This window comes from Toxoplasma gondii, chromosome IV (assembly GCF_000006565.2).
Source record: "Toxoplasma gondii ME49 chromosome IV, whole genome shotgun sequence".
NCBI classification, from domain to species: Eukaryota; Apicomplexa; class Conoidasida; order Eucoccidiorida; family Sarcocystidae; genus Toxoplasma; species Toxoplasma gondii.
This window is the reverse complement of record NC_031471.1, coordinates 1358812-1383973: the sequence shown is the minus strand read 5'-3', so window position 1 is coordinate 1383973 and position 25162 is coordinate 1358812. Positions and strand designations below refer to the sequence as shown.

The window sequence follows — 25162 nt, the reverse complement described above, 5'->3', positions numbered from 1 at the left end:
TATATATATATATATATATATATATATATATATATATATACATACATATATCTGCATATATCTGCATATATCTACATACATATATATGTATATGTATATATAAGTATATGTATATATATGTATGCATATGTATATGTATTATATGTATCTGTGTGCAAATAGATGGATATGTACGCTACGTAGCCGGCTAAGCCTTCCTGTTCTTTGAAGAGGCAGAGGGGTGAGATAAGAAGCTTGGACGAGAGATGCGTTCGAGATATGAACAGTGGAGAGAGGTCGTCCGTTGTTGATTTGCCTTGCACGCGCGCGCGATTCTCTTGTTGTTTTTTCGGTGTTTTCCTAACGCATGCTCCCGTTGCTTTGTCGCTGGAGTCCCGCGTTGAGTGCCAGAGGATTTTTTTCGCGTTTGTCGCCGTCTCTTTTCAGTCGTGAAAGAAACATAAACCCGGTCACAGCCTCGAGGTTTGCGTTTTCCTGGAACAAAACACGAGAGCTGTTCTCGAAAGAGAAGCATCTCTCTGTGCAATGGCAACTGCGAAGAGACCGATACTTCTACACACTTGGACAACTCTCTTCTTACCAGACAGAACGGGCGCCTGACATGCCTTCCTCGGATGTGCGCTAGCCTGGGATATATATATATATATATATATATATATATATATATATATATATATATTAGGTATTTGTGTATATGTGTATATATTTCTTCACAGGTATTTTTCTGTAGGAGTATTTGTACATCTCTTTGGAAATCGTTTGATTTCAAGGCTGACTGAGAAGCCCACCACATGGGGAACGGTACAGACACGATACTTTGGTATTTTCTGTCTGATGCCATGGTCTCGGAAAGACGCTTGTTGACATCCCAGAAGTCCGAAGGTCACTCGGCTGCCTCTCCCGTGCAGTTGTTTCGTGTCAAAGTGTGGCGTTTCCCTCTGTGCAACAAGGAACGGCTGCTTTCTTTAAAAGTGACTGCTGTTCAGCAACTGTCTCCGGTTTCGCGAGAGCAGGAGGCGGCCCGAAAAAGTGGACAGACGCCGGACTTGGAGCTTTTTGAGACCCAGAGCCGTCAGCTGTCGAGTGGCGAGTGCTTTCTCTCTTTATAACGGTTTTTCTCGTTCGATCCACCCTCGATTTACGAGGCGTCGTCCATCTGGCAGTCCCCAGAAAGCACAGCTAACAAGATGTTGGCCTGAAGTGAGCTCTTCCCAATTTCTCGTGAAGTGCGTCACATGCGCAGGCACTTTTAAAAAAAGGCTCTTTTGGACTTTTGCGGCGAAGCCGTCGTGCTTGCCCCACCCTGCAAACCGTCCAGATGTCTCTGCTACACCCAGAAAACTCCCAAAGCATCTCACTGCATGGACGTCTTTGCCAACATACATTTTCACATTTATATATATATATATATATTCGCTTTATCTACGTGTTCACTGTGAATTTGCCTATGTATTTGGATGTAAGGAGGCGATTGTGCGTGTGAGAACTACTCCATATGTTTTCGCGCTTTCTGTGTGAACGAGAGAAGAGTTTCGACGACACCCAACGGCCTTCGTTTGCAACAGTGGCCCAGGCACTGTTCATTCTCGGAACCGAGCCATGCGTCGCGTCGGAGACATCCAGAGTTTCGCGGAAGTGGAATTTCAGGAAGAAGGGGTGTCTCTCGCGAGCCGCCTGGCGACCGCGTTCAAACTCGAGATGAGCAACTCGTAAAAAGACAAGGGACATGTCCACTGACGAAGAGCAGCGAACGAAAAAACGCCTCGGGAAACTCTCGCGACTCTTCTTTCGTGACAAAGCACAGAAACTCGTGAAACTCAAGATGCCAACCAAAGGAAAAATCCAGAGAACGAGGCGCCATTCTTCTTCTCGACTCTCACTCACCTGCGAATACCTCTACATATATATATATATATATATATATATGCATACATACATGTATATATATACATATATGTTTATATGTACATGTATGCATACATTTGTGTACCGATTTGTAGTTCGGTATACTGAGCATGCAGATGCGTTCGTGGGTGAATACGCTTGAGCACTTCACTTTCTTTTTTCGGACTGGATCCTCCCCGTCGGCTCGTGCTCCACTCTTTCGAAGAGCGTCTGACGCACCTGGACGCCGTTCCTCGAGTCTGATCAAATGTTCCGTTTCCGAAGCAAGAGCCAGGCATTCCCCACAAGGATGCATCTGCCCAGTTTTGAGTCAACTTGCATATGTGTGTGGCGGACTTGTAAGAAGAGATGGAGAGACGCATGCACATGCACATCGTTTATGTATGGCGATTTGGGATGGACGCTGGAGGGTGCGGCTGCCACTGGCATAATGCTAGGACGCTTGAACTCTCGCGTTGTTGCCTGACTCGGAGCGCGATGTATTGACAAGAAAGAGGTCGCCTCGCGAGTTGAGCGCCGCTCTCGTTCTCTCTTTCATTCCCTCTGAGACGAACAGACAGAAACACTCTGGGCTAGCCAAGTGAATGTGACAAGAAAATCAGTTTTGACAAGACACGCAGCGCCCCTTGGGCTGACACCTCTCGCACGCGCGCGCTTCGCTCTCGCAAAAACAAAGGCCCTTCGCGATCGCGAAAAAACTGAAAAGTCTCCGGAAAAAATCCCAAAAATCTGCGCTCGAGACGTCGAACGCGGCGACTCTCGGCCCTTGGAAAGATACCCTTTTCTTCTGCATGCACAGAGCAGCCGGAAGGCCCTCTGAACCTCGCTGTGTACAGAGACAGAACTGTCTCTGACTCCTTCTCCCACTCTGAAACGTATATGATACACAACTCGAAGATCGCGGGAGGCTGCACAGCGAGAGAGCAGGTGCAGTATGTACACCGCAGCATCCCCTGAGGTGCGGTGAAACAGGTCTGCTCGTGATCTGTCGCGGTTTCTGACAGACGCATCTTCGAGAAAACAATACCCCGAGAAAATATGAAACCACAGAAGGAAAAGACGTTAACTATGGGACTTTCGTTTCTGTTTTCTCGCAGGTTCTTCCCTCGACAATCTCGAAACATTGTCTCCACTCCGTGTGAAGAAGAGTCAGAGGGACCGAGCAGAAGGACAAGCGGAGCGCCGACGGAGACGCGTAGCTCGAGGGAGTCCACTCGAGACTCTGACCCTGCGGAGAGCGCGAGGACGAGAGCCATGAAGTGAGGCCAGAGGGAAGAAAAGGAAGAACCGCGCCGCCTGAGAACAGCGACTCCGACTGCGAGCAACTGCGATCCAGACGCTGCTTCTCTTTGTGTGTCGCGGGGGAAAGTGGGACAGGCGAGAAATGTCTGTATGCAGAGACCTCGCACCGGTCCCCAGGGTGTACAGACAGCGTCCTCGTTCTCGGTCTCCAAGCCCATCGCCTCGTCGTCGTCAGAGAGGACCGCGATCGCCTTCTTTTCGCTCCTGACCTCAATGGCTTCGTCCGCGCGGTAACTCAGAAGGAGACGCTGCGTTCCTCGTCGGCTGCGACCTTCTCGCCGAACGCGTCCTCGCATCCCGACCTCCTCGTCTGCAAAGAGAACCGTGGTTTCCTCGCCGTGTCTCATGCTCGCCGCATCCCGTCCCTTCTCTTCTCCCTAGCCCATCGTCGCCACCGCATCCGAACCATCCAGTTGACAACGTTTCTCAATAGCAAAGGGTACTTCTTCTCAGTGTTTACTCCTTCTAGTGAACCACAGTCTTCTCCTCCTTCTCTGTCTTCTTCCCCGTTCCGTCCTGCGTGCCTTCTGCAGCTACTTCTTGGACTTTTTCGTTTCCTCGGTCTCTTTTTTTGGCCTTCTCTCGGTCTGCGACGCGGCGCCGCAGAGCCTCGGCGCCGTCACCTTCTTAACGCTCGGCGGCGAACGCCTGGGAGAGAGGGCGGCCGGATCTGTACGCGCGGTCTGCGTAGTACACGGAACTGGCGATGGGATGGAAAGGCTTCTGCTGTCTCCTCGAGCCGACGCCTGACTGTCTCGAGCCCGTTGCAGGCGTTGATATTTGTCTGTTGAGAGAGGCGCTCCAGGTTGGAGTCTCAGCGTCTTCACAGCTCATGTCCTGGGATCTGAGAGACGTCTGAGTGGCGGCCCCCGACCGCTTGACCGGCGTCGCTTGCGTCGATTCTTCCTCGGCATCTGGTGGCGGCATCTCCTCCGTCCACTCCGCCGCCTGGCTCCGAGCAGCTTCCGCCTCGCGTCCGTCGCTTCTTCCTGCGCGGCTTCTCCGCGTCGACTTCTCGGTCCCCTCCTCTCCGCAGCCTCCTTTCTGCAGACGCCTCCTGCGGCGCGCCTCTCTCCACTGCTCCTCCTCGACCTCCTCTTCGTCGTCCGAGGAACTGAAGACGTACTCGAGGTGACCTTCGCGACAGTGGAGAGGCGGAAGGAAGAAGCGCGACGGTGCGGAGACAGCTGCGGAGGAGAAGACGCCAGTTGGGCGCCACTCCGGCTGGCCCTGCATGTCGAGTGTCTCTTCGTCGGCGTCGAGGAGCCGAAGCAGCGCGTCCTGGAAGTCCAGCAGCTGGGCGACGAAGCGTTCTGGCGTCTGCGCGAGGTACCGCGGGTCTTCTGGGTCGTTCAAGTACAGCAACTTGGCCAGGCGAATCACCTCGTCGCCGGCCTGGTGTGCAACGCGGCAGGCGGCCATGATCTCGCAGGCCTGGTCGCCCGCGCTCAAGAGGTCGAACCGCCAATCCCCGGGGAACGCCGCGGACGGCTGCGCAGAACGTCCCTGCTCCTGCTCTTCTCCCGACGACGACGTCGTCTCCTCCGTCGACTCCGTCTCGCTGTCAGAGGAGACTTCCTCCTTCGCGCGAGAAGCCGTCGAGAGCGGAGACAAAGGAAAGGGTGAAGGGGGGGATGCGCCTGGAGTTGGCGAAGACCCCACAGTCTGCGACTCTGTCCTCGCGCACAGTGGCCGAGGACAAGACTGCGGGGACTCAGGTCGACTGTCTCGGCTGTCTAGCGCCGCCGACGAAGCGTTCGGCTTATGCTCAGTTTGCTCGCGCCGCCGAGCCACCCGCATTCTCCGGTGGACAGCCAGCTGCTGGCGACGCAGCGCCCCGTGCTCTCGCCGCAGGCCGTGGATGTACCGCTGGAGAACGAAGTCGAATTCGTGGTACTGAACACAGAAGAGAGAAAAGCGTTGGGAGAGAAACTCCACCACTGGCGCGTTGTTGCGCAGCAAACACAATGAACGTGTGGTGGTGTGCACTGAGGAACTGGGAGACATGCAGAACGCAAACATGCGCAGGGTAGGACACTGCACTCAGGCCAGAGATCCGCGGCGCGAATTCAGGGAGCGAGAGAAGCAGTGAGCAGAGAACGAGCGACGGGAGTTCTGTTTTCAGAAACTTGAGTAAACGATGTACTTTGTCTCAATTTGATAGGAGTGATTTTTTCGCGAAAACTTGCGACTTTCCCTCGTTCGTGCTAAACATGTCTTCGAGACGGCGATGCAGACTGAGACGGCGACGCAGACTGAGACTGCAAAGTGTCTTTGCCGACAGTCGTCCACGAGCCCAGACAAGGGAGTGCGAAGAGGAGGAGGTTTGAGGTGGGCGTACACCCGGTGAACACCAGGAATCAACAGAGACATTTGAGCAAACGGCGTAGACGCAACGCCAAGCAGGTCTGAACAGCGTCCGTGGGTGATCGCGTCGAGTCCACCTGAAACTCAAGAGCAGAGAGTGGGCGAGAAAAGTCGAACCCACCGCGACAACCGCGAGGCGCCTCACCTTCGTTGTGGTGTAGAACTCGCGGTAGGCCTCTTCGTCGGTGATCGACGGGACGGGACCTAGGCGCTTGACAACGTGTTCCGTGGAGTGTATGTACACCTGCTCGCGGGCGCACAACTCGCCGAGTTCGGGGAGACAGAACTGGAGGTAGAAGTTCTCCACAGTCCTCGTGCCTGCGTTCGTCACGATCACCACCTGACTGACTTGGCCGCTGCTTCGCTCGTCGCGCAAACTCGCGAAAAACCTGTCCAGGACCTCGAAGAACTTCGCCTCGCAGAGCGCCGCGCGGATCGCCGCAACTGTCTCGAGAGGCCCCAGCGTACAATGCTTCGACCTCCACTGCGCCATGATCCAGGACGTCGGAATCAATGTGTTGTCCAAGTCGAGGAGAATCAGCCGCGGGCGCCCGCTCGGCGCGGACGCCACACACGGAGAGGCCTTCGCCTCTCGCCGCGCCGAGGAGACACGCCGAACAGACGCCCCAGCGCCGTCCTCCTTGTTGCAAGTTGGAGACTGAGAACTCGCAGGCGCGGCGTCCAGGGGAGAAACCGTCCTCGGTGTCTCCTCGGATGCGGAGAGCCGCCCGCGCTCCGCCCACGGCGACGCCGACCGCGGGCGCAGCGCCGACCCCACCGTGTTGCGCGGCGACCGCGAAGAGGCCGACCGTGGAGACGCGGTGTCTCCCCGAAGCCACCCAGGTCGACGGAACGTCTCGCCAGTCGAAAAACTGCTTCTGCCTCCAGAACTCTCTGGAACTCTTGATCCAAGACTGTCGGTTCTCTCTTCTTGGAAGAAGAACGGCTCCGAAACGCACTCGACACCATTCGATCCCGAAGACCCCTCGCGCAAGGAAAGACACTCTCCGGTTGGAGGGCGATCTTTCACGGTTTGCAGAGACAGCTGGGCCTTCGGAGACAACACGGTCTGCGGCGACAGAACAGTTCGCGGAGACAGCTGGGCCTTCGGAGACAACGCGGTTTGCGGCGACAACTGGGTCTTTGGAGACAGGTGGGACTTCGGAGACAGCAGCGTCTCGCGGAAGCTCGGTATCTCTGTGGTCTTGCATCGAGCGAGACAGGCCCGCGGAGAGAGGAGACAGGTGGCGCGATGCAAGAGAGCATCGGGCTCTGCAGCTTCCTCCTGAAGATCTCGCGGCTGGGACGCACAGAGAGAGGCAGCCAGTGCGGCTGCGCACGACGGAGGAGGGAGGGCAGAGGCCGTGCCTTCGAGTTGGAGCTGCAGAGAAGCGGAGGGCGGAGCGTCTGCAGCCTGCGAGCGAGGAGAGACGGACGCGCCCCCAGTGGAAATCCACGAGTGCAAGGGGACATTGGAGACGGAGAGGCACCGGGTCCGCGTCCGTTGACAGCGGCTGGCGCTGAGAGAAGTCTCCGTCTTTTCGACGAAGAAAGTCGCTTCTCCGCTCTCCATTTCGACCTCCATCGATACTTCCGCCCCTCTCTCTCCGCGCCCCGAGGGCCGCCTCAGAGAGACTCTCCATACGTCTTCTCCCTCACAAACTGTGGCCGAGTCTCCTCGATCTCCTCCGTCTCCTTGGTTTCCTCCGTGCCCCTCGGCGCCTTCGCCTGCAAGAGCGAGAGGAGAGAGGAGAGACGGTAGAGCGTTCCTCTCCGAGGGAGAGAGGAGAGAGGCGAGAGAAGGCTCTCGGTCAGAGCGCGCCCCCACCAGCTCACGAGGCTCTTCCTTGAAAAAAAGACTCGAGAGGCTGTTAGGTGCGTCGATGGTTCTTTGGAGGCAGCAGGAACTCCTCCCTTGTTCTAACTCGCAGGAGACAGCCGGAGAGAGATCCGGCGAGACGCGAGCCGCGTGTCTGTGATCCGAGCTCTCAGTCAAGCCGAAGGAGGACTCGCAGCGAAGATCTTCGCTCTCTGGCGGCTGCGAGTTCTCTGCAACTCCGGCGCTCGCGGCAATAGGTCCTTGTCTCTCTTCCGGCATCTTCTCTTCGCATTCTCCCTCGAAAGCGCGTGAGGAGGAGAAGGCCTGCGTGCATGCGGGCGCGGGAGAGTTGCGACTCGAGGCAGCAGAGCGTGGAGTCGACTGGGGCGCATGCACCGGCGGGTCTTTCGCAGGCGGACCTGAGTGTGCATGGGCGCAGCAAAGAGTCGCAGCGGTGCCTTCCGCGGCTCCACTTGCAGCGAATCTGTCGAGAGCCCTGGAGGAGAGAGACGCTGAGAACGGCGAATGCGCCTCGGCCTCGGATTCCTGCTCGCCCAGAGCGCGTTCGGGAGCCGGAGACTGTCGCGGAGACAGTCCCGGAGACACGCCCTGCTCCTGCAGCTTCTCCAGGCCGTGGAAAGTGGGAGAAATGGCCTCCAAGTGCGCGAGGAGCGCCGCATCCTGGGCGCGGGGCTCGTGCGGCAGTGGTAGCTCTTCGAGTGTACATACACTCCGTTCACCGAGACCGAGCGGCAGCGTCACGCGCGGAAACGCGGGAGAGACGCCGTCGTCCTTCGCGTCGCGGTTCTTCACACAGAGAAACGCGGGTCGGGCGGAAGCGCCTGCGTGGACGCCGCGTCCTTCCTGCGGCTGTTCAGTTCCCTGCTGAGTCATGTTGCAGAAAACGTTCTCCGAAGAGGGAAGAAACGAGCTGTCTGCACAGCCGAGACCGGTCGCTCTAGGCAACACGCATCGCACACACGGCGCGCATTGTTTCGGCAGTCCTGGCGGCAGGCTTCTTTCTGCGCAGCGGCTGCACGGAACTGAACCGTCCGAAGCTCGTTTCGTTTGCTGCCCGCGAGAGCGACGCTTCGCTGGAAACGAAATGCTCGCGGAGCTGCGGCGCCGGTGCACAGAGACAAAAGAGAAGGGGCGAGGACCTTTCGCGTAGCAAGTGCGGGGAGTCCGAAAACCGGGAACGTGAAGACAAGACTCAGGGGGTCCGCCCTTGCGCTCGCGTCCGGTGGTCGCGAGACACGTAGAACTCTTGTCCGCCGCGGCTGTTTCGCTCGGGAACGCAGAGTTTGTCGCGAAGAGTGTGGCAGTGCCGACAGAAACAAATAGACTTGCGTCTACTTTCGCGGCAAGCCCCCGAGCAAAGCGACGCTCGACGCCTTCGCGCTCGGCCACGGGGTGTCTCTACACTTGCTCGGCTGCCAGCGCGATAGAGCACACACAGCGACAGGCGGGACGCGAGTTTCTCGCAGAAAAGAAAGGCACACTACTCGCGGCCGATTCCGTCTACAGATCTTAAAAGGCATACGTTCTCGGGGAACGCTGCGATCGGTGTCCGAGACGGAAAATGTCGGGGAAAAGCTTCCTTGCTCCACGCCCGCAACGCACCGCGAGCGTCGCAGACCGAGGAAGCGTGTCTACTCGGAGAAATAGTGGAGAAAAGGTTTCACGCGAAGACAAAGAGAGCCCGACGCCGCCGAGAGTGCGAAAAGCGCAACGTTCGCCGCTGTGAAACAGAGCGGAACACACGGAGCGAAAAACCGAGACCGCGGCGCGCGTTCTCGGGTGTACGTACACCCGAGAACGGCAGACTGGCGCACTGGCGGGTTTCGCCCTTGCCCGGCACTACAGTGGGGCGCGCGAAAGTCGCTGCGCGTGTGAAAGTCCCAGAGAAAACCGCGTAGGATCTTCAAAGAAAAGCGCAGAAGATCGGCGGAAACGAACACAGTCTCTCCGGAAATGTGTCACGGGAAGAAGCGCCTTCGGCCCACGGACCTCACTGCGCGCATCAGAAAGAGGTAGCTAGGCAAGCGCCGAGACTGGAGGACGTGCGGCCCGCACAAAGTTCTCGTGTTTTAGAGAGAATCGTGGCGAACACGCGGACCTTTTCGGGGAAAAGTCTCTGAAACTCGTCACGATCTCGAGGCGAGAAACGGAACGCAGGTTCGGTGAATAAACTGGGGTCTCCAAACGCAGAGAACCGAGCCGGCGCCGACCCCCTCGCTGTGCTGTGGAAGACGAAAGATCGAGCGACACACTCCGCAAACCTCTCTTCGGCAAAGTGCGCAAACACGGCAGACGACCCGCCAGCTGAGAACAGAGTGCCGTCGAACTGCGGCAAACCGGAACTCGTTCGGCGCCCTCTTGACAGGCGGCGAGTCTCCAGAAAAGCTGTTTCTGCGTTCTCCAGACATGCACACACACTCCAGGCTGGACGACGGGAAAAGGGCAAGCGGGGGTGCCTCCGCACTCTCGACGGAAAATCTTCCGGGGAAGACATGCACGTTTTTCGCAGAGACTGGTCGCCAGTTTCGTTTCTCGCCGCGGGCATTTCAAATCAGCCTCTTTAATGGTAGCCATGCACAGTAACAAGGCCTTCTGAAGAGGGACTTTTATTACACAAGAGATCAGGAAGCCGCGCGCTGACAAGAAGAGAAAACTGCAGTCGCCGTTCACACACAACACAGTTCCCAGGCTGCAGATGAATGCCGATAAAACTGGCCCTCTGCACCCCTGCATAGCATGTAGACTTGTCCCGCTATGTGCTCAGTGACGAAAGCCACAGGCCGATGTTAATTCTGAATGCTCTGCACCCACACGCAGATCTGCTGGCGTTAAGACTTGAGTAGTCGCTACAGCCGAGGCAGTTTTTCTCCACTGCAGAGAACGCGAATTTCATGGCTTGACTTAGCCTCACTGGAAAAGTGTACCCCTAACACACATGCAGAGGAGAGATTTCAGTGAAACCCAGGTTACGTCACTGTCTCAGTTACCACATCAAAGTGAGAGAACTCGAAGATTTCGACGGCACAAAGACGAACAGTTCCTATTCCGTTCCAGTAGATACTCTCATCAACAAGGGGAAAGCCCAGAGCCTTGTTCAGGACTGAAAAACGCGTCTCAGACTTTGCCGCGCGTTCTCTGCCTCTGTTTCGCAAAAAGAAAACAGCTCGAAACTCAAGAGACACTTCGGAAGCATGCGCTTGCGAGCAAACACTGAGAGTCTCGGACAGCACCGACGCCGTTTACGAAATTCGAAATCCCATGAGGACAAACAGCAAGGACTTCTCTGTTAGATCTACGTCGGCGCTCTCCCTTAGAGTAAGCGGTCACTGCGGCCTTCCTCAAGCTCGTCGAAGGAACGGTGTTCCTCATGTACACTGGAAACGCGATACGCTGAGTACTTGCCGTCAAAACTCTAGTTGGGTGTCCTCGAAACGCTACTCCTGCACGTTGCTCGTATACTGAGGTCTTCGAGGGGGGGCGGGGTGGGGAGGCGAGCTCGGGAGAACGAGTTCAAGAAATGCAACGAAAGGTCCACTCAGTCCAAGGAGAGCAGTCCAGCACAGCACCTTCTTCCTGTGACGTGAATGCAGGTAGCGGTTCACACTGGTTCTCTGAAACTGCACCTGTTTATAAGCATCTGTCTCTTTGGAAAAATCTGTTTCTCGAGGCCGAATCCTGGACCTCAGAGATCTTGAGGTGTAAGAGTGGTTTGCGATTCCGAGCAACTCTTTTGTCGGAAAGTCTGCGTCTCCAGCAATGGCAGTCCAGGCGCAGTTCTTCTGGCTGAGAAGGAGCTTCTTGCCTGTGTCTTTCTCAAAACTGGAGGAGCCCTATGTTTTTCAGGATGGGAGATGCCGCATACTGCCAAGATTCCGGAAGAACGTCTTGTCTGTACCTTCCATAAAGTCATATTCAGGTCTCTTGGTACGAAACTGTCCGGTTTCCTCGATTTGCGTCACCTCATCGTAGACAGAAAAGAACACTGAATACGATGGGGCGGTCCGGAGAACGCTACAAAACACGCTGCACGCACGGAGAGAGCTTTCTCTGCACAGTGTCGAAGGGGGATTTACCTTCTCTGCGTTTCCCGTTGCTGGATCTCGACGACTCGGGGCAAGCGCGGCAAACAGCTCGGTCTTGTTTTTTTTCAACGGGCGGCGAAGAAGCCCTGTGACCCATGACGGGTTTGCCGTGGTTCTTCGGGGGTGACGCAGTGAAATCTCAAATACACCTGGCTTTCTCTGTGTGAACTTCAGCGGGAAGCAACCACGAAACACTTGTGTTTACCCTAGACAACGTAGAAGAGCAGTCTGCGCGTCTACGAAAGTCTCCACTCGCTCTAACCCCCCCCCAGAGTTCGCGTGTCAGAAAGAAGACGAAGGCTCGAGGGTCTACGAAGGAACTTGGGGAGTTCATGAGGTTTTCTTTCGACATGAATAGTAAGCCTAAGTTCCGACTTGGGCGACAATTCTTGTCCGGACTCGCTAGAACTTGCCGTCCAGGACCTTGAGTTTCAGCCTGGCACACCCCACGAAAAAAGCCTGCGGGACACGACGCAGTGACAGCTTTCTCGATTTTTTTCGTCGAGAAACCGTTCCTTTCGTTTCGCAGCTTTGCGCGCCGGCAACTTGCACGCAAGAAAAGCGTAAAATATGATTTTTTCGGTCTCCAACAGGGCGCGAATTGACCCCAGCCCCGTGTCGCACCGCGACCTTCCTCCCGCATTGACCCTCTGCTTCGTGTGTCTCTTCTTCCAGCGTCGGAAGAACACTGGGAGAGAGCTTTCCGCCGAAGCCGCGAGAGTCTTGCGGCTTTTTAAGAGTATCTGACTTTCTTCTCGAGTCCTCTTCACCCGCGCTTCTCTTTGATTCATCGCGACACCGTGGCGCCGTAGCAGCCGTCGTCCTTTCCCCTCCTCCTGTCCTCAACTCCTGGCGACAAAGAAGATCGAGAGCTCGTCGGCAGAGGATGGAGGCGTTCCGAAGGAGTTCCTTTCTCGCGTTCGTTCCCGGACGAGAAAGACACGAAAACGCACTCTGCTCTAACGAAGGAGGTGCGTTTTTGCCTCCTCAATCCACAGCGCTGCAGGCCGTCCGACGATGACTGGACACACTCGCCGGCTGTCGCCGCGGGTTTCCGGTCATTTTTCATGAAATTTTCTACTTCCACTTCTGCCTGTTTCTTTTCTTCTCAACGACGAAGCATCTGTGCCCTCACTCCAGCAGCCTGTGTTTTCTTTGAACGAAACTGTCTGGCTCTGCGAAGAAACAACGTCAGAGAGAGATGGTCTGACTGCTGCTGCGCTCCGGTCGTTCTCGCCGCCTCTCTGGGGTGTACGGTTTACATGGAAAACGAGTAGAGAAAGCACTTTTTCTCGACTGCCGGTCTTCCTATCTTCTCTGTTGTTTCGCTCGAACGCTTCTCCAAACCGCGCGTTCCGCAAGACACAGTCTCCCGCCGTCCAGCTTCCTTGTCTCTTTTCGTTCTTTGTCACGGGCACAACCGCTTCACCCTTTTGTCTTTCTCCTTACAAACCCAGCTCGTACCCCAGACCAGTTTCCGTTCGCCACGGTCTCGTCGACCGGACATCCGTCTGCCAACGCCAGTCGATCTGATCTCCACTGTTTATCGTGTCGACCTGTCAAACAGGCGATCTCTCGCTCTTCGTCTCTCTACGGCTCTCTGTCTCTCCTTGCCTTCGTATCTGTGTCTATCTATATCTCTGCCAACCGGTCTATCGATATACGAGACTTTTTCTTTATATATCAACGGATCTATATCTCTGTCTGTGTCTCTCCACCTGCATCGCTTTGCTTTCTTCTCGGAAAAGAGAAGCTGAGTCTGGCAACGTTCAAAAGGCTCGGGGTTTGACGTTCGGCGGATCTCTCGTCTCTCCGTTTCGCGGGGAGAAAACGCGTTGAAACCGATTCCGTCGCAGCGGCGCATGTCCACGAAACTCGCAGAGTTGTGGTTCATCTGTGAAGTCCACTTGGAGAGAACAGCTCCTCCACCCGCAGACCGCAGACAGAAGAGAAGCAGACGTTTTCAACATGCGTGAGTCGGTTCTGCGCCACAAAGTTCCAACTCCTAACTCCGCAAGACGACCCGGGCAGAAGATTAGCTGTACTTGCACTGCGGTGAACAACGTTCATCGCCGCTCCGCGTTCTCCATGTTCGCAGCGCCGGCTGCTTCTGTTTACGGATGACTGTTCAACGTCTGTGCGCCAGTCTGCGCGGATTCGGAAGGCGTTTTCCCCAGAGCGACGGTTCCAGCGCGCCAACCGGGAGGGAAGCTCTGGCGTCCTCTTCGTCTCTTGTCTGTCAAACAGACGACCCACAATGTCTCGTTTTCCAAAGTCCTGCCCTCAGAAACGAGGTAGCTTTCCTTCCAGTCTCCGTCCTTCACTTGCTGAGTCGTTGCCGCTGCTGCGTAGGCTGCGAACCTCGTTTCTTGCAACAGCGCGACTGGCCAAGACAACTCCTCCGGCGCTCTCTTTTCCTCCTTTTTTTCTTCGAGACTTCGAGTCTGCGCGACGCCTAACCGAGTCCTGTCTGCCATCTACCTCCTGGAAAGAGAAAGCGCTGGTTCTCGCGAACCCTCCACAAGGCACCCAGTTTCTCCACACCCCTATCTCCTGCTCTCCTTTGCCCCCGGCTGTCTGCATGGGGTATCTTGTCTCGGAGAGATCGGTGGGCGAGCGACCGTTTCCGGTTCTTCGGACGTAGACACTTATCTCCTTTTTTTCTGCGTCCTCTGCGTCGAAAGCCTTCACGATGCAGCGCCTCCACGCGACAGTGCCCTGCCGACCGCTGGCGCGTCCGCGCTTTGCTTCCGCCTGTGGGCGGTCGCAGCTCCATGCGGTCGCCTGGCACGGCGCCTCGCCGAGAGAGCGGAGCGGCTGCGCGCGAGTGCGGCATGGAGACGACGAAAGAGTTCGCTTCGACACACTTACAGAAGAGCGCGGCTCTGGACGGCGTCTCTTCTCTGAGGTTTTTTCAACGCCGAGATCGACGGCCGTTCTCACTGCCTGCCTCGTCCCTGCCCGACCTAACGGAGACAGCGTGTCTCGGCTCCAGGCTCTTCGGGCCTTCTCGAGTGCGCGGCGCGCGACCGTGCAGTCGAGAAACGCGCGAGAGGACTTTCTCCGGACAAATCGAATGGGTCTGGAGCCTCGGAAAGGCTGTCTGAAAGCTCTGGGAGAGCGCGAACAACTCGACCTCGCGTTCGAGGACGACGCCTCCTTTCAAGAACTTCGCGACATGTGGATAGACCACAGAAGCCTGGACGCCGACGCAGGAGCCTCCGCTGCCGCAGAACTCCACACGGACCAGGCGTCAGCTGGCGACGGCTGTGCTTCCGATCAAACAGCCACAGGTGGCGACAGGCAGGGAGAGTCTGCGGCGCGTTTTCCTCTAGTTCGAGGTTCCGGGGTCGAAGCCGGTCGAGGCCGAGATCGCGTGAGCGGACTGAGTTCGCCGGCGCCGCGTCTGCAAGTGATCGAACGCGTCCGACGCCTCGTCGCAGAGGCGCCTGAGCGCCTGTGCGCTTCGACGCCTCCTGCGGGGGAGACAGACGCGCGAGCGGCGTTTGGAGAGCCGTTCGTGGAGTCGTCGTTCAGAGAAGCCTTCGCCGTCGATTCGTACGACACAACGCAGGAGACGAATTTTTCGTCGGGGAGCACTGGGGCGTGGCGGTGCGAGTGGATGGAGACGAACGACTTTGTTTGCCAGTTCGCGACGCGGATGACTGCGAAGGAGATCCTCAGCCTCCTCGCCCTCTACGCGAAGCTGAAGGCTTTGAAGCCTCCCGATGGGTCTGCAGTTTCCGCGGCGAGTCTGCAGAACGTGACGGAGGCGAAGCGCGCGCTGTACGCCCTCACTCAGGCCCTGCTGCGGCACTCGTCCCCAGAGCCTGCTCAGACGCAGACTCCCGGGCGACTGGCGCTTCCGATTCTTCTGGAAAGCCTCACGTCTACGCAACTCGTGATGCTTCTGCGTCACCTGGTTGTCCTCGAGTTCCACCACCAACTGCTGCTTCTGCATGTCTTCCACTTGCTTCCCAGACGCCTCCTGCTGCTCGCGCAAGAGGCGAGAGAACGCGACGCGCGCCAGAAGGGTGAGCCGCCCCCGCCATTCCCCGACCTCGCTCTCAGCGCCGGTCGCTCTGGACCGACGTTTCCTGCGCCGGGGCGCAGCGAAGGGTGTCCTCGCGACGCGGTCAAGGAGATGAGCAACAGGCAGCAGAACGAGATCAGGAGTCTCGCCTCCTTCATTCCGTGGCAGAGCCCGGTGGCTTTCGCGGCGTATGGCGCCCAAGACGTCTCTCTCGAGGCCATGAAGAACTGCGACCCATCCCGGAGAAAGGAGGCGCTCCACATGGTTGCTTTGACGTTTCTGGGCGGGAGCGTCGCGGAGCTTGCGCGGACATGCCCCTCCCTCTCTCTCTGGAGCAACGAAAATACGCGTACTCTCGTCGCAATCATCGAACAGCTCACTCTTCTCAACATCCACGAAACGTCGCCCGTGCAGCTCACCGTCTTGGTGAGAACAGGGTGAACGCGTTCAACGGCGCGTAGTTTCCACGTAGTTCCATCTCTCTCTTCTCTTCTGCTTCTCTTCTTTTGCAATCACATATATATATATATGTATATATATGTATATATATGTTTGCAGGTCGTCGATCTTAATGTCAATTTGGGCTCTGTTTTTTGTGTGGAGTCATCCGCATGTGAATGGTCTGTCTGTCCTTGTCTTTAGATCTATTACAGACACTCATCTGTTGTGTACACGTGTGCGTTTTTCCTGTCGCTCTCTCTCTTTGCTCGCCTCTGTCTCTCTCCTTTGAGTTCTGTCGGGGAAGCGGAGGAGACGGAGGAGACGTGGACGTTCGAGCGTCGACAGCTGCAGGGCGCAGATCGTCCTGTCGAAGGCAGCTCGACCTCGGGTGTTTCGCTCTGTCCTGCTTCAACGCGCCCCCCGTCCTGCGAGGTCCTTTGCACGTTTGCAGGCGACGTCGGTGTGTGGTCTCCATACGGCGACGATTCGCTTCTTGAACGCGTTGGCGCGTCGAGCCTCGGAGCTGATCAACGAGTTTTCGTTCTCCCAACTGACGCTCGTCGCCAACGCTCTCGCGCGGCTCCACTTCGCTCACGGCAGTCTGGTGAAGAAGGTCGAGGCGGCGACGACTGCTCTCAAGAGACCCGCAGTTGGTGGGTCCGCCGCGCCGGGCGCCGGCCGACAGCTCCCGGCCGTCAGAGGCAAAATCGTCGCTGGAGGCGAGTTCTCAGCGGGTGCCTCTGGCCCCCAAAAGCGCGAGCCAGGCGAACAAGCAGACCGGGTCGAAGGTGCGAACGCGTTTGCGGAGTTGGTCGCCGACTGCGATCCGCGAGGCCTCCGCAGCCTCTGGTACAAGGTCGCGTTGCGCGCGGCCTCGGCGCTGCCCAAGACTGTCTGGAGGCAACAGGAGTTCCTCGACTCGAGCGGCACTTGGGTCGACGTCAACGAAACGCTGGCGCTCGAACAGGCTGAGGCTGCCGCTGCCCTCCGCGCAACGGAGACTCCGCCGAAGGAAACTCTGCAGGAGCAAACCGTGGGAAGGGAGACGGCAGGGCCGCGAGGGGCGGCAGGCGTCGCAGAAGGCTGGGAAGGTGCGTTAGGCTTCCCCAAAGGACGAGGCAGATTTCTTCCCGCGGGATGTCTCGACTTGTTCAAAGCTGCTGAAATCAGCTACGACCTGTCAACCAGTGACGATGTTGTCGCCTACTTCGATCCAGCCGTCCGCGGCGGAACTTGGAAACGCCTGTTCTTCCCTTCCTCCTCTTCGTCTCTCTCCTCTTCTCTCTCTCTTCCTTCTCCTTCTTCTCCTTCTTCTTCTTCTGAAGGGATGGCCTCCGTCGGTGAGCAGACGCAGGAGGGCGAAGAGACTTTTTCTTTGACGAATTTGCCGCCGTCTCCGGCGCCGGCCTGCGAGACGGCTGAAGGCGTGCGACCCTTCGGGCCTCTGCGGAACGAAGAAATTCGTCAGTTGATCAATCTCTTGAATTCGTTTGCTCGAGTCGTCGCAGCAGAGCTCCTCCCTCTGGACGACAGAGACATCGCAGGGGAACTCGCTGAGACGTTCCCCGCCTGGGCCGCGAGGCAGGCGCATCTGGACGGACAGAAGGCCTCAAAAAGCCTCCCGAAAGGCGCCGCAAAAGGCTCTTCGAGTGCCCTGGGCGACGCAGACGGCGACGCGGCCTCACCCTCGGACTTCGAGCACGACGTCGTGGACTGGACGAACGTGAGGAAAGTATGCGCCGCGATGGTCAACGCAGGCGTCGACACTGGCGCTGCTCAAGTCGACAACCCCGTCTTTCTTCTCTTTACACGAGCTATCACGGAACTCATCGCGCGACAGGAGCAGATGACCGCCCAAGGCATCACCAGCTTCATGAATGCGTACAGCAAAGTTCGCCTCAAAGGGTGAGAGGGCATCGAGCGAGCGGGGAAAGGAACCGAAGGCAAATCAGACGCACCACGGGCGAAAGTGAACGCGGAAGAGCGGGAGGCCGCGAGACGTCGTGTGTCTTCGACAGACAGACAACAGTCACAGTGCGCGACACAGAGCCCCCAGGGCCGCGCAGGGAACATCCCGATGACAATGCATGCGTTGGTATGGCTCCGCAGTCGTCCGTTTGCTGCGGTGCCCAGACCTGCTTCGTAGAACTTCCAACCTGCGTTGCCAGACTCCTCGGAGATCCAGAGATGCAGACGTTTTGCGCCTCACCGCCTTTCCACCACTGACTGTGCATCACTGTCGTGAGTCGGAGCTCCGCTGCTTTGCACCGGTCTGTCTCAACGCTTTGTCTCTCTCTCTCGGTGTGCGTTCAAAGTGCCTTGTCTTTTTGCGGGGAAGGAAGGGTGGACGAGAGAAAGGCCTGGATTTGCTTTTGACATTTCTGATGCCTGCATCCCGAAGCCACGGACGCTTCTTCTTCCAGCTGAAGCCGCGAATTCTCAAGTTGCTTCCCGAGTTCGCTTCTCATCAAATAAGCATGGCCCTGAATGCTTTCTCCTGTAAGTCTCTTCTCCGGACGGTTTCGAGCAGCAGGCCGAATTTTTCCAGTGCCTCGTTCGTCTTCGTCGGTGACGTTGTGTGTCTGTTTCTCGTGGATTTTTTCGTACGTTCCCCTTTTCGCTGCGTTCCGTTTCGCTCCTGTTCAAGTCTTCTTCGCTCAGAGGCCGGCTTCGCATTTGTCGCCGCAGTCCTCCGGTCCGTCGCGTCGCCTTGGCAGTTGCGCGTCCTCGCGTACCTGCGGTGGTCGTCTTGTCTCGTTTTTCTTGCGTCCTTTCGCTTGGTTTCTGCCTTTTCGTTCTCGCTCTCCGCGGCATGAGGCGCGCGAGCCTCCTGCTTGCTCACGGCAAGGCTCGGGGCGATCCACCGAAGCGAGGCGAAGGCTTCTTCGGCCAAAGGATTCGACGCCGAAACCTCAGATGGACAAACTTGGGAGCAACTGAACTCAAAACGCGAATCTGGACTCAGAGTTCTCCAGAGAGGGAAACGACGGGAGGCTGGTGTTTTCCACCTCCTTCAGACTTTCTTCTCCTTAGGCGTCGTTCGTTTCGCTGCGCTGCCTCTCTCTCGCATGCATGCACAACGAGGTGCTCTTGCGCTCGCCTTTTTCGCGACTGATTCTGGATGCATTTCGCACTGTGCAGCTCATTCACACCGATAATATCTTGTTACCGATCGTGTTTGAACCGAGAAAAACAAATGGAGGTCGTTCTGTCTTCTGGATACTTCTCAGATTTCCGGTTCGACGACAAAGAAGTCGTTCGGGGCCTCGTCAACGAGTTCATGCATCGTCGCCACCAAGGAGCTTCAAGTGAGATTTCTTGATCTCTTCTGTTTTCTCTCTTTTCACTTCCTTTGTTTCCTCCCTCTTCCTTCTTCTTGCTTTTTCCTGCGGCCCCTCTGCTTCGGCGCGCTCCACTGTGCTGTCTCTTTTTTCTAGGCTGACTGTGCTTCGTCGGTCGCGTTTCTTCTTCGCATATCTGCATACGCTCCGCTCTCTCTCAGCGCGCAGATCTCTCAGAACCTCTCCCTGGAAACTCGACGCAAACGCAAGCAAATGCTGCCATCTCCTTTTTCATTTCATGCACAAGTCCCGCCATAACCACACACGAACCCACTTCACACGCATACACAAACATACACACATACATATACATATATATATGTATATATTACATGTATATATATATATATATATATTTATTTATATACACAGAGAGAGACACAAATATACATATATATATACATAGTTTTTTATATACACAGAGAGAGAGACAGATATACACATATACATATATATGTATATATATATATATAGTTATTTATATACACAGAGAGAGACAGATACACACATATACATATATATGTATATATATGCATGCGTGGAAGTAGAACATGCACATTTGTGTGTGCCTATGGATGTGCATGTCGATCTGTTGAGGGCGCGTAAGAGCAGCTGGAGGCAAAGAGCGTTTTGCGCTGTCGACCGGGTGCTTCTTTCCAGTGGCGATCTGGTGTGGTGTTTTGTGCATGCGTTTCCATGTTTCTTCAGGCATTGCTGTCTCAAGTGTGATCCTCTCCATGGCGGCTCTTGGAATGAGAGAGGAGTCTGTGATTCGGTAACAGGGGGAAGAGAAAGGGCGCAGGGACTCAAGCGGTCAGAGGAACTCGCAAAAACGCAAGCTGTGAAAATCATCGCACTCTCAAGAGGAGATCTGACACGTAGACACAGAAATATATCGATTTGCAGACACTCGCTCACTCGTACAAATGTATATATATATATATATATGCATATGTATATATATATATATGGATATGTATATATATATATGTAGATATATATATATATATGGATATTGATAGAAAGATAAGTGTAGATAGATATTGATAGGTATTGATATATAGATATAGATATAACGATATATTCATGTGTAGCGATAGATAGATTTGAATAGATGTGGATCCGGATCTCTACGTATTTACGGTTACATAAATGTGTATAGATGTACGTCCAGACATCTTTGTCGACTTGTACATGCACATGTGCATATCTAGATATAAATAAAAATGTAGATGTAGATAGGTCGACTTTCCCTCGTTTCAGTGCGTGCGAGTGAGTGCAGGTGTGTGTGTCTGTACTCGCTGCGTTTTCTTCATTTCTTATCTGCATGAACCAGGGCAATGACCCAGGGAAACTGGATCACGAATTCGCTGTTCTTCAACAGTCTCTCAACTCAAGGTGAGGGGACACCCCAGGACATATCTGTCTATATATATATATCTATATCTATCTATATCTATCTATATCCATGTCTATCTATATCCATATATATATATATCTATCTATATCCATATATATATATATATATATATATATATATGCATGCACGTCTGTATGTGAATCTGTGTGAGCGCGTGTGCATCTTTCGAGCTTTCTGTCTGCGTCTGTAGACATCTCTGCACTCTGCATTATGACATCTCTTCTCGCTGTGAGCGTTTGTGCACTGGTATGGCGGAGAATGCGGAGAAGGGAGGCGAGGGGGTCGGCGAGAGAAGAGATACTTTGACCAGGCTGCAGAGAGGAGACGGAGATCGCTTCAGAGCTGTGAAGCAACTCATAAGCGAGAAGAAGTCTCTGCTCTCTGAGGATCTCCACATCTCTGTATACAGTTGTGTTGTCCATCCGTGAAGTGGGCGATCCTTGATCTTCCTCCCTGCCATTTTCCTCCTCTTCTCTCCTCCGCTCTTTTGTTCCTCCCTGCAAGAGAGGTTTGACTGAATCGTGAGGAGCTGCAAGACATCGATAGGGTGTACCGTCGTTTGCACCTTTATCATCGCGACGACTCAGGAGCAGCAAACGGCAACGGCTGTCCGCTGCTCTCTGTTTTTTCTGGCTGTCCGCCGATTTTCGAAGAAAACCCTTCGAGTCTGCGAACGTCTTTTCTTCGGGGCGAGCTTTATGTCGGAGAACGCGCGACGGAGTGTACTCGGAGGTTCATGGTGGACAGCTTCCGCGCCGGTTTCTCGTTCACACTGGAGCGTCTGTTTTCTCTGGACTGTGCATGCAGGGTTGACGACTCTTCTCTTCTCGCTGGTCTGCCAAGACGCCGTCTACGAAGCTGCGACAGGCTCGGCAGACTTGCTGAACAAGATTTTGATGCGGCTCCACGAGTCTGCGCTCAAGCGCCATGGTGAGGCGATGCTGGTGACTTGCGCGCGAGCTCTTTTCCCTTGCTCGTTCTTGACCGTTTCGGATCACCTTCGCGCCGTGGAAGAAGCGCGCAAACACCGCCTGACAGGCGTCGACATGAGTTCGTACATTCGTCCTGAATTCGAGAAAAAGTGGATTTCCACGGGAACACAACGCGACGGCGGACGCACCCTCGCGTGGGCAGTGAGGCCGCCTCCAGAGATCCTCCACTCGCCTCCCGAGCAGTGGTCGACAGGCTTGAAGTTCTTGGTGAGAGAGAAAAAAAGAAAAGAAAAGAGAGAGCGAGGAGAATAAAAGAAAAGAGAAACCGAGGAGAAGAGAAAGCGAGAAGAAGTGAAGGGAAACCGAGGAGAAGAAAAGAGAAACCGAGAAGAGAAGCACGCAGAGGAGGAGGAAGCGAAAAAGGAAAGCCGAAGAGAGGAGACGCAGAGACAGACATCACGCTTCGTCTGTCGACGGGAAGGCACTGGAGTGTGGATTGTCAGAGGGGAGCCTGGGCTTCAGACTTTGAGAGCGCAAGAGAAGCTCTGCGGTGTCCGCTTCTTCGTTGCCAGGCAGATCAACTGTTCTACAAAGGTCGGGCCAACATGCGCGCGAAGATTGTCCCTTCTGGTAGGTAAAGAAGAAACGAGAGGGGGAAGAGTCCACGACGAAACAAAGAAAATGGTCGAAGTGCCTTGTCACTCGTCTCTGCTGGTGTTCTTCCTTCGCGAGTAGATATCTTGTTTCCACCTTTCAATACGCCGACATCAATTTCTCTCCTAACTTCTCCGTCTTCTCATCTTCTTCGTGTTCTTCTGGGCCTTCTTCTCTTGCTGCTTATGCTTTTTCTCTGCTTCCTGTCTCGTATTTCCTGTCTTTCTTCTTCTCTTTCTTCTGCTCTCCTGCCATTGCTCTTCCTGTCTCTCTTTCCTCCCTCGTCGTTTCTCTCTTCTCTTTCCTCCAGTCTCCAGCTTTGTGGCGTCTTCTCTTTGGGTCGCCATCGCTCTTCTTCTGCTTGGCACTTTCCCCGCTGCGCCGGCGCGACCTCGCTCTTCTTTTACCTCACCCTCCTTTTTTCTTTGCTTTGTTGCATTCGCATTTCCGCCTGTTCGTCTCCTTTTCTTGACCAGGTCTCCACTTCCAGGTGGCGGCGGTTGCGCATCTTCTGGGGTACCGCGTCTTGAACGAAATTTCAGTTTGTGAGTCCGCTTTCTTCCAAGAAAGAACGCAAGCACCCTTGTGTGCAGACACAACAGTGCGAAAAAACATACGGAACGATACCGCTGGCTCTTGCCGCTGGACACAGTTCTCCCTCGGTCTCCAACCCAGTGCTTGGTCTGCCTCAGATCCAAGTTATAGTATGTCACTACATATTTATATATATATATATATATTTATATATGTATATATATATATATATATATATATGTATATTTATATATGTATATATATATATATATATATATGTATATATATATATATGTCTGTGTGCAAATGTATGCAAGTCTCCTCGTAGATCTTTGTCTATCCAGTTGTTTCTGTGGCTGTGGAGGTTTGAGGTGTCACCGTAGCGCCCACATCGTTTTCGATGCTCGCATTCCTTCTCTGTGGAGTTTTGAGACTCGGTTGTCTCGCTGAACTTCCCGTTCCTGCGAAGGTTCGAAAGGTCGACGTCAGTGGAGATTCAACGCTGTTTCAAAGACACGCACTATCCAGAGGAAGCGGTCTTGGAAGAACTTTTTTCAGAGACAGAGATCCGCGAACGAGACTGCGTATAGGGAGGCCAGGCCACAGCGAGCGTGTGGGAAGGCTGCTTGCGTTGTCTGTCTTTGTCTTTTCTCTCAGTTCCGTACTCCATCGATATCGTTGTGTTGCCGGATGTGGTGACAAGCGAATCACGAATTCCGCGCACAGTCGAGAAGGCCGATTCTCAGAGACGTGGAAAAAAGGAGGCTTTCGATGCTTCTCCAGGCCTCTTCGACATGCAGCAGACCGACGAACTCCGGCGACTTGCAACGTAGGGACCTCGAAATCAAGCGGGGAATCTCTCGCGTGCAGTGGCGCAGCACCCTTTCTTTCAATGCATTCGCTGTCTTGACAACTCTTTCTTCAGTAGTGTGTGTTCTCTTTCTCGTCGCTGCTTTCGAAGACGCGTACAGAGACTCCTCACAGCCCCTTCACGTGTACATAGAAACCTACAAACATATATATATATATATATATAATATATATATATATATGAATAGGTATATGCTTATTTGTGAATTCACAAAAATTGCTTCTTTTCTTTGAGCTCCGCGCTACCCCCTGCGTTGACGCGTATTTGTTTTAGTTCCGAAGTCTTCCGTGTGTTTGCTCGGCTTCTTTTTTCTCGTTTCGCGCCTCTCGCTTCACCTGCGGCTCAGTCCTGAAGGGTCTCTCTTTCTCTCTTCTCGTCGCGTTTCTTCCTCCCCCTCTTCCTCTCACTTGTTTCCTTCTCTGCTTTGCCGCTTTCTCCACCCGCGTACTTGCTCTCTCATGTTTTTTCAGAGAAGGCGTCCAGAGCGACGGTGCGTTAACGCGAATGAGCAAGGTGATGTCGTTCCGCTACGGAGGCTACGGCAGGCCTCAGTCTTGAGTTTCTGCTTTGCGTTTCAAGTAGCAAAGACCGCAAGACTTCGCAAAGGGCGTCTCTGGGAAGAGCCTTATTTCTCGGAGAAACTGCTCTCTGGACACCCAGCAGTCAGCGGGAGATGAAAAAAAGTTGGGGATGACTGTCGCTCAGTCTCTCGCCTTCTCTGGGTGTTGCGTTTGAGTTTGGGGCGTCAAGAGAAAGCAGAACGTTCGCGCTCTTTCAGACGCAAAGCTGATCGGTTGTTCTCCTTCTTTTTCAGTTCAGAGAGGTCCACATTCACGCGTTCTTCCTTTCTCTCCGGACTTCTCCTTTTTTCTCTCTCCGCTTCCCACTGTGGGCGCGGGCGCCGGTGTCGGCACGTTCGCCTTCGCCGACAGGGCAGGGTGGCGAGATTTCGTTCCCCTTCCGCTGGTGGCCGTTCGTTTTTTTTAAGTTCCTTTTCTCTTTGTCTTCCTGTCTCTTCGTTTCGTCCGTTCTTCTGGACTTGCAGACGGCCTGAGGCCTTTCTCCTTCGTGGACTCTGCCCTCGACTGTGTACTGTGCCTCTCGGGACATCGCGCTTTCGTTTCTTCTCTCGTTTCTTCTTTCGTTTCGGCTTTTGAGAGCCGCTGGCGGTCATGTTCGCGGAGGGTCTTTGGACTTCTGCCGCAGTTGCCTTGCAAAGCTTTTTTTCTCCAACTCTTGTGTTTGTCTGGCCCTCCGACACCCGCTGCCGCGAGTCTTCCTGGAGACCAGCCTCAGTCGAAATGTGCTCCAGACGAGAACCGTGTAGAGCGGAATCGATCCCCGCAGCCGCGCATGGCTTTTCCGGGTGGCCACCGTGTTTTTGGGTCGCCAAAAAAACGAAGGCGCAGCGACCGACTCACTCTTTTCGAGGAGAGGCCG

At 54.8% G+C, this 25162-nt stretch overlaps 3 protein-coding genes across 3 annotated transcripts; 1 reads left to right on the top strand and 2 right to left on the bottom strand.

The window, feature by feature from the left end:
- Positions 1-2477: 2477 nt before the first annotated feature.
- On the bottom strand, positions 2478-3554 carry TGME49_318380 (hypothetical protein; the record flags this gene model as incomplete). The annotated part of the gene is made up of 2 exons (XM_018782926.1): positions 2478-3368; positions 3510-3554. The coding sequence occupies 2 exons, from the start codon at positions 3552-3554 to the stop codon at positions 2478-2480; spliced, it is 936 nt and encodes a 311-aa protein (XP_018638000.1).
- Positions 3555-3834: 280 nt separating this feature from the next.
- TGME49_318390 (hypothetical protein) lies at positions 3835-8287 on the bottom strand (the record flags this gene model as incomplete). Its single annotated transcript, XM_002369737.1, has 2 exons — positions 3835-5103; positions 5720-8287. The coding sequence occupies 2 exons, from the start codon at positions 8285-8287 to the stop codon at positions 3835-3837; spliced, it is 3837 nt and encodes a 1278-aa protein (XP_002369778.1).
- A 1758-nt stretch (positions 8288-10045) lies between these two features.
- Positions 10046-25124, top strand: TGME49_318400 (hypothetical protein). Its single transcript, XM_002369738.2, has 11 exons — positions 10046-15955; positions 16422-17875; positions 18372-18469; positions 19201-19278; positions 20020-20086; positions 20648-20709; positions 21539-21930; positions 22236-22293; positions 22794-22862; positions 23509-23680; positions 24193-25124. The coding sequence occupies exons 1-11, from the start codon at positions 14189-14191 to the stop codon at positions 24278-24280; spliced, it is 4305 nt and encodes a 1434-aa protein (XP_002369779.2). The 5' UTR covers positions 10046-14188; the 3' UTR covers positions 24281-25124.
- Positions 25125-25162: the final 38 nt, after the last annotated feature.

Bases quoted from the DNA above. Each gene is read 5' to 3' on its own strand.
- TGME49_318400 (XM_002369738.2), top strand. From the start codon at position 14,189: ATGCAGCGCCTCCACGCGACAGTGCCCTGCCGACCGCTGGCGCGTCCG. The intron at 15,956-16,421 runs GTGAGAACAGGG...GCACGTTTGCAG, and splicing joins CCGTGCAGCTCACCGTCTTG to GCGACGTCGGTGTGTGGTCT. The intron at 21,931-22,235 runs GTGAGAGAGAAA...CTTCGTTGCCAG, and splicing joins CGACAGGCTTGAAGTTCTTG to GCAGATCAACTGTTCTACAA.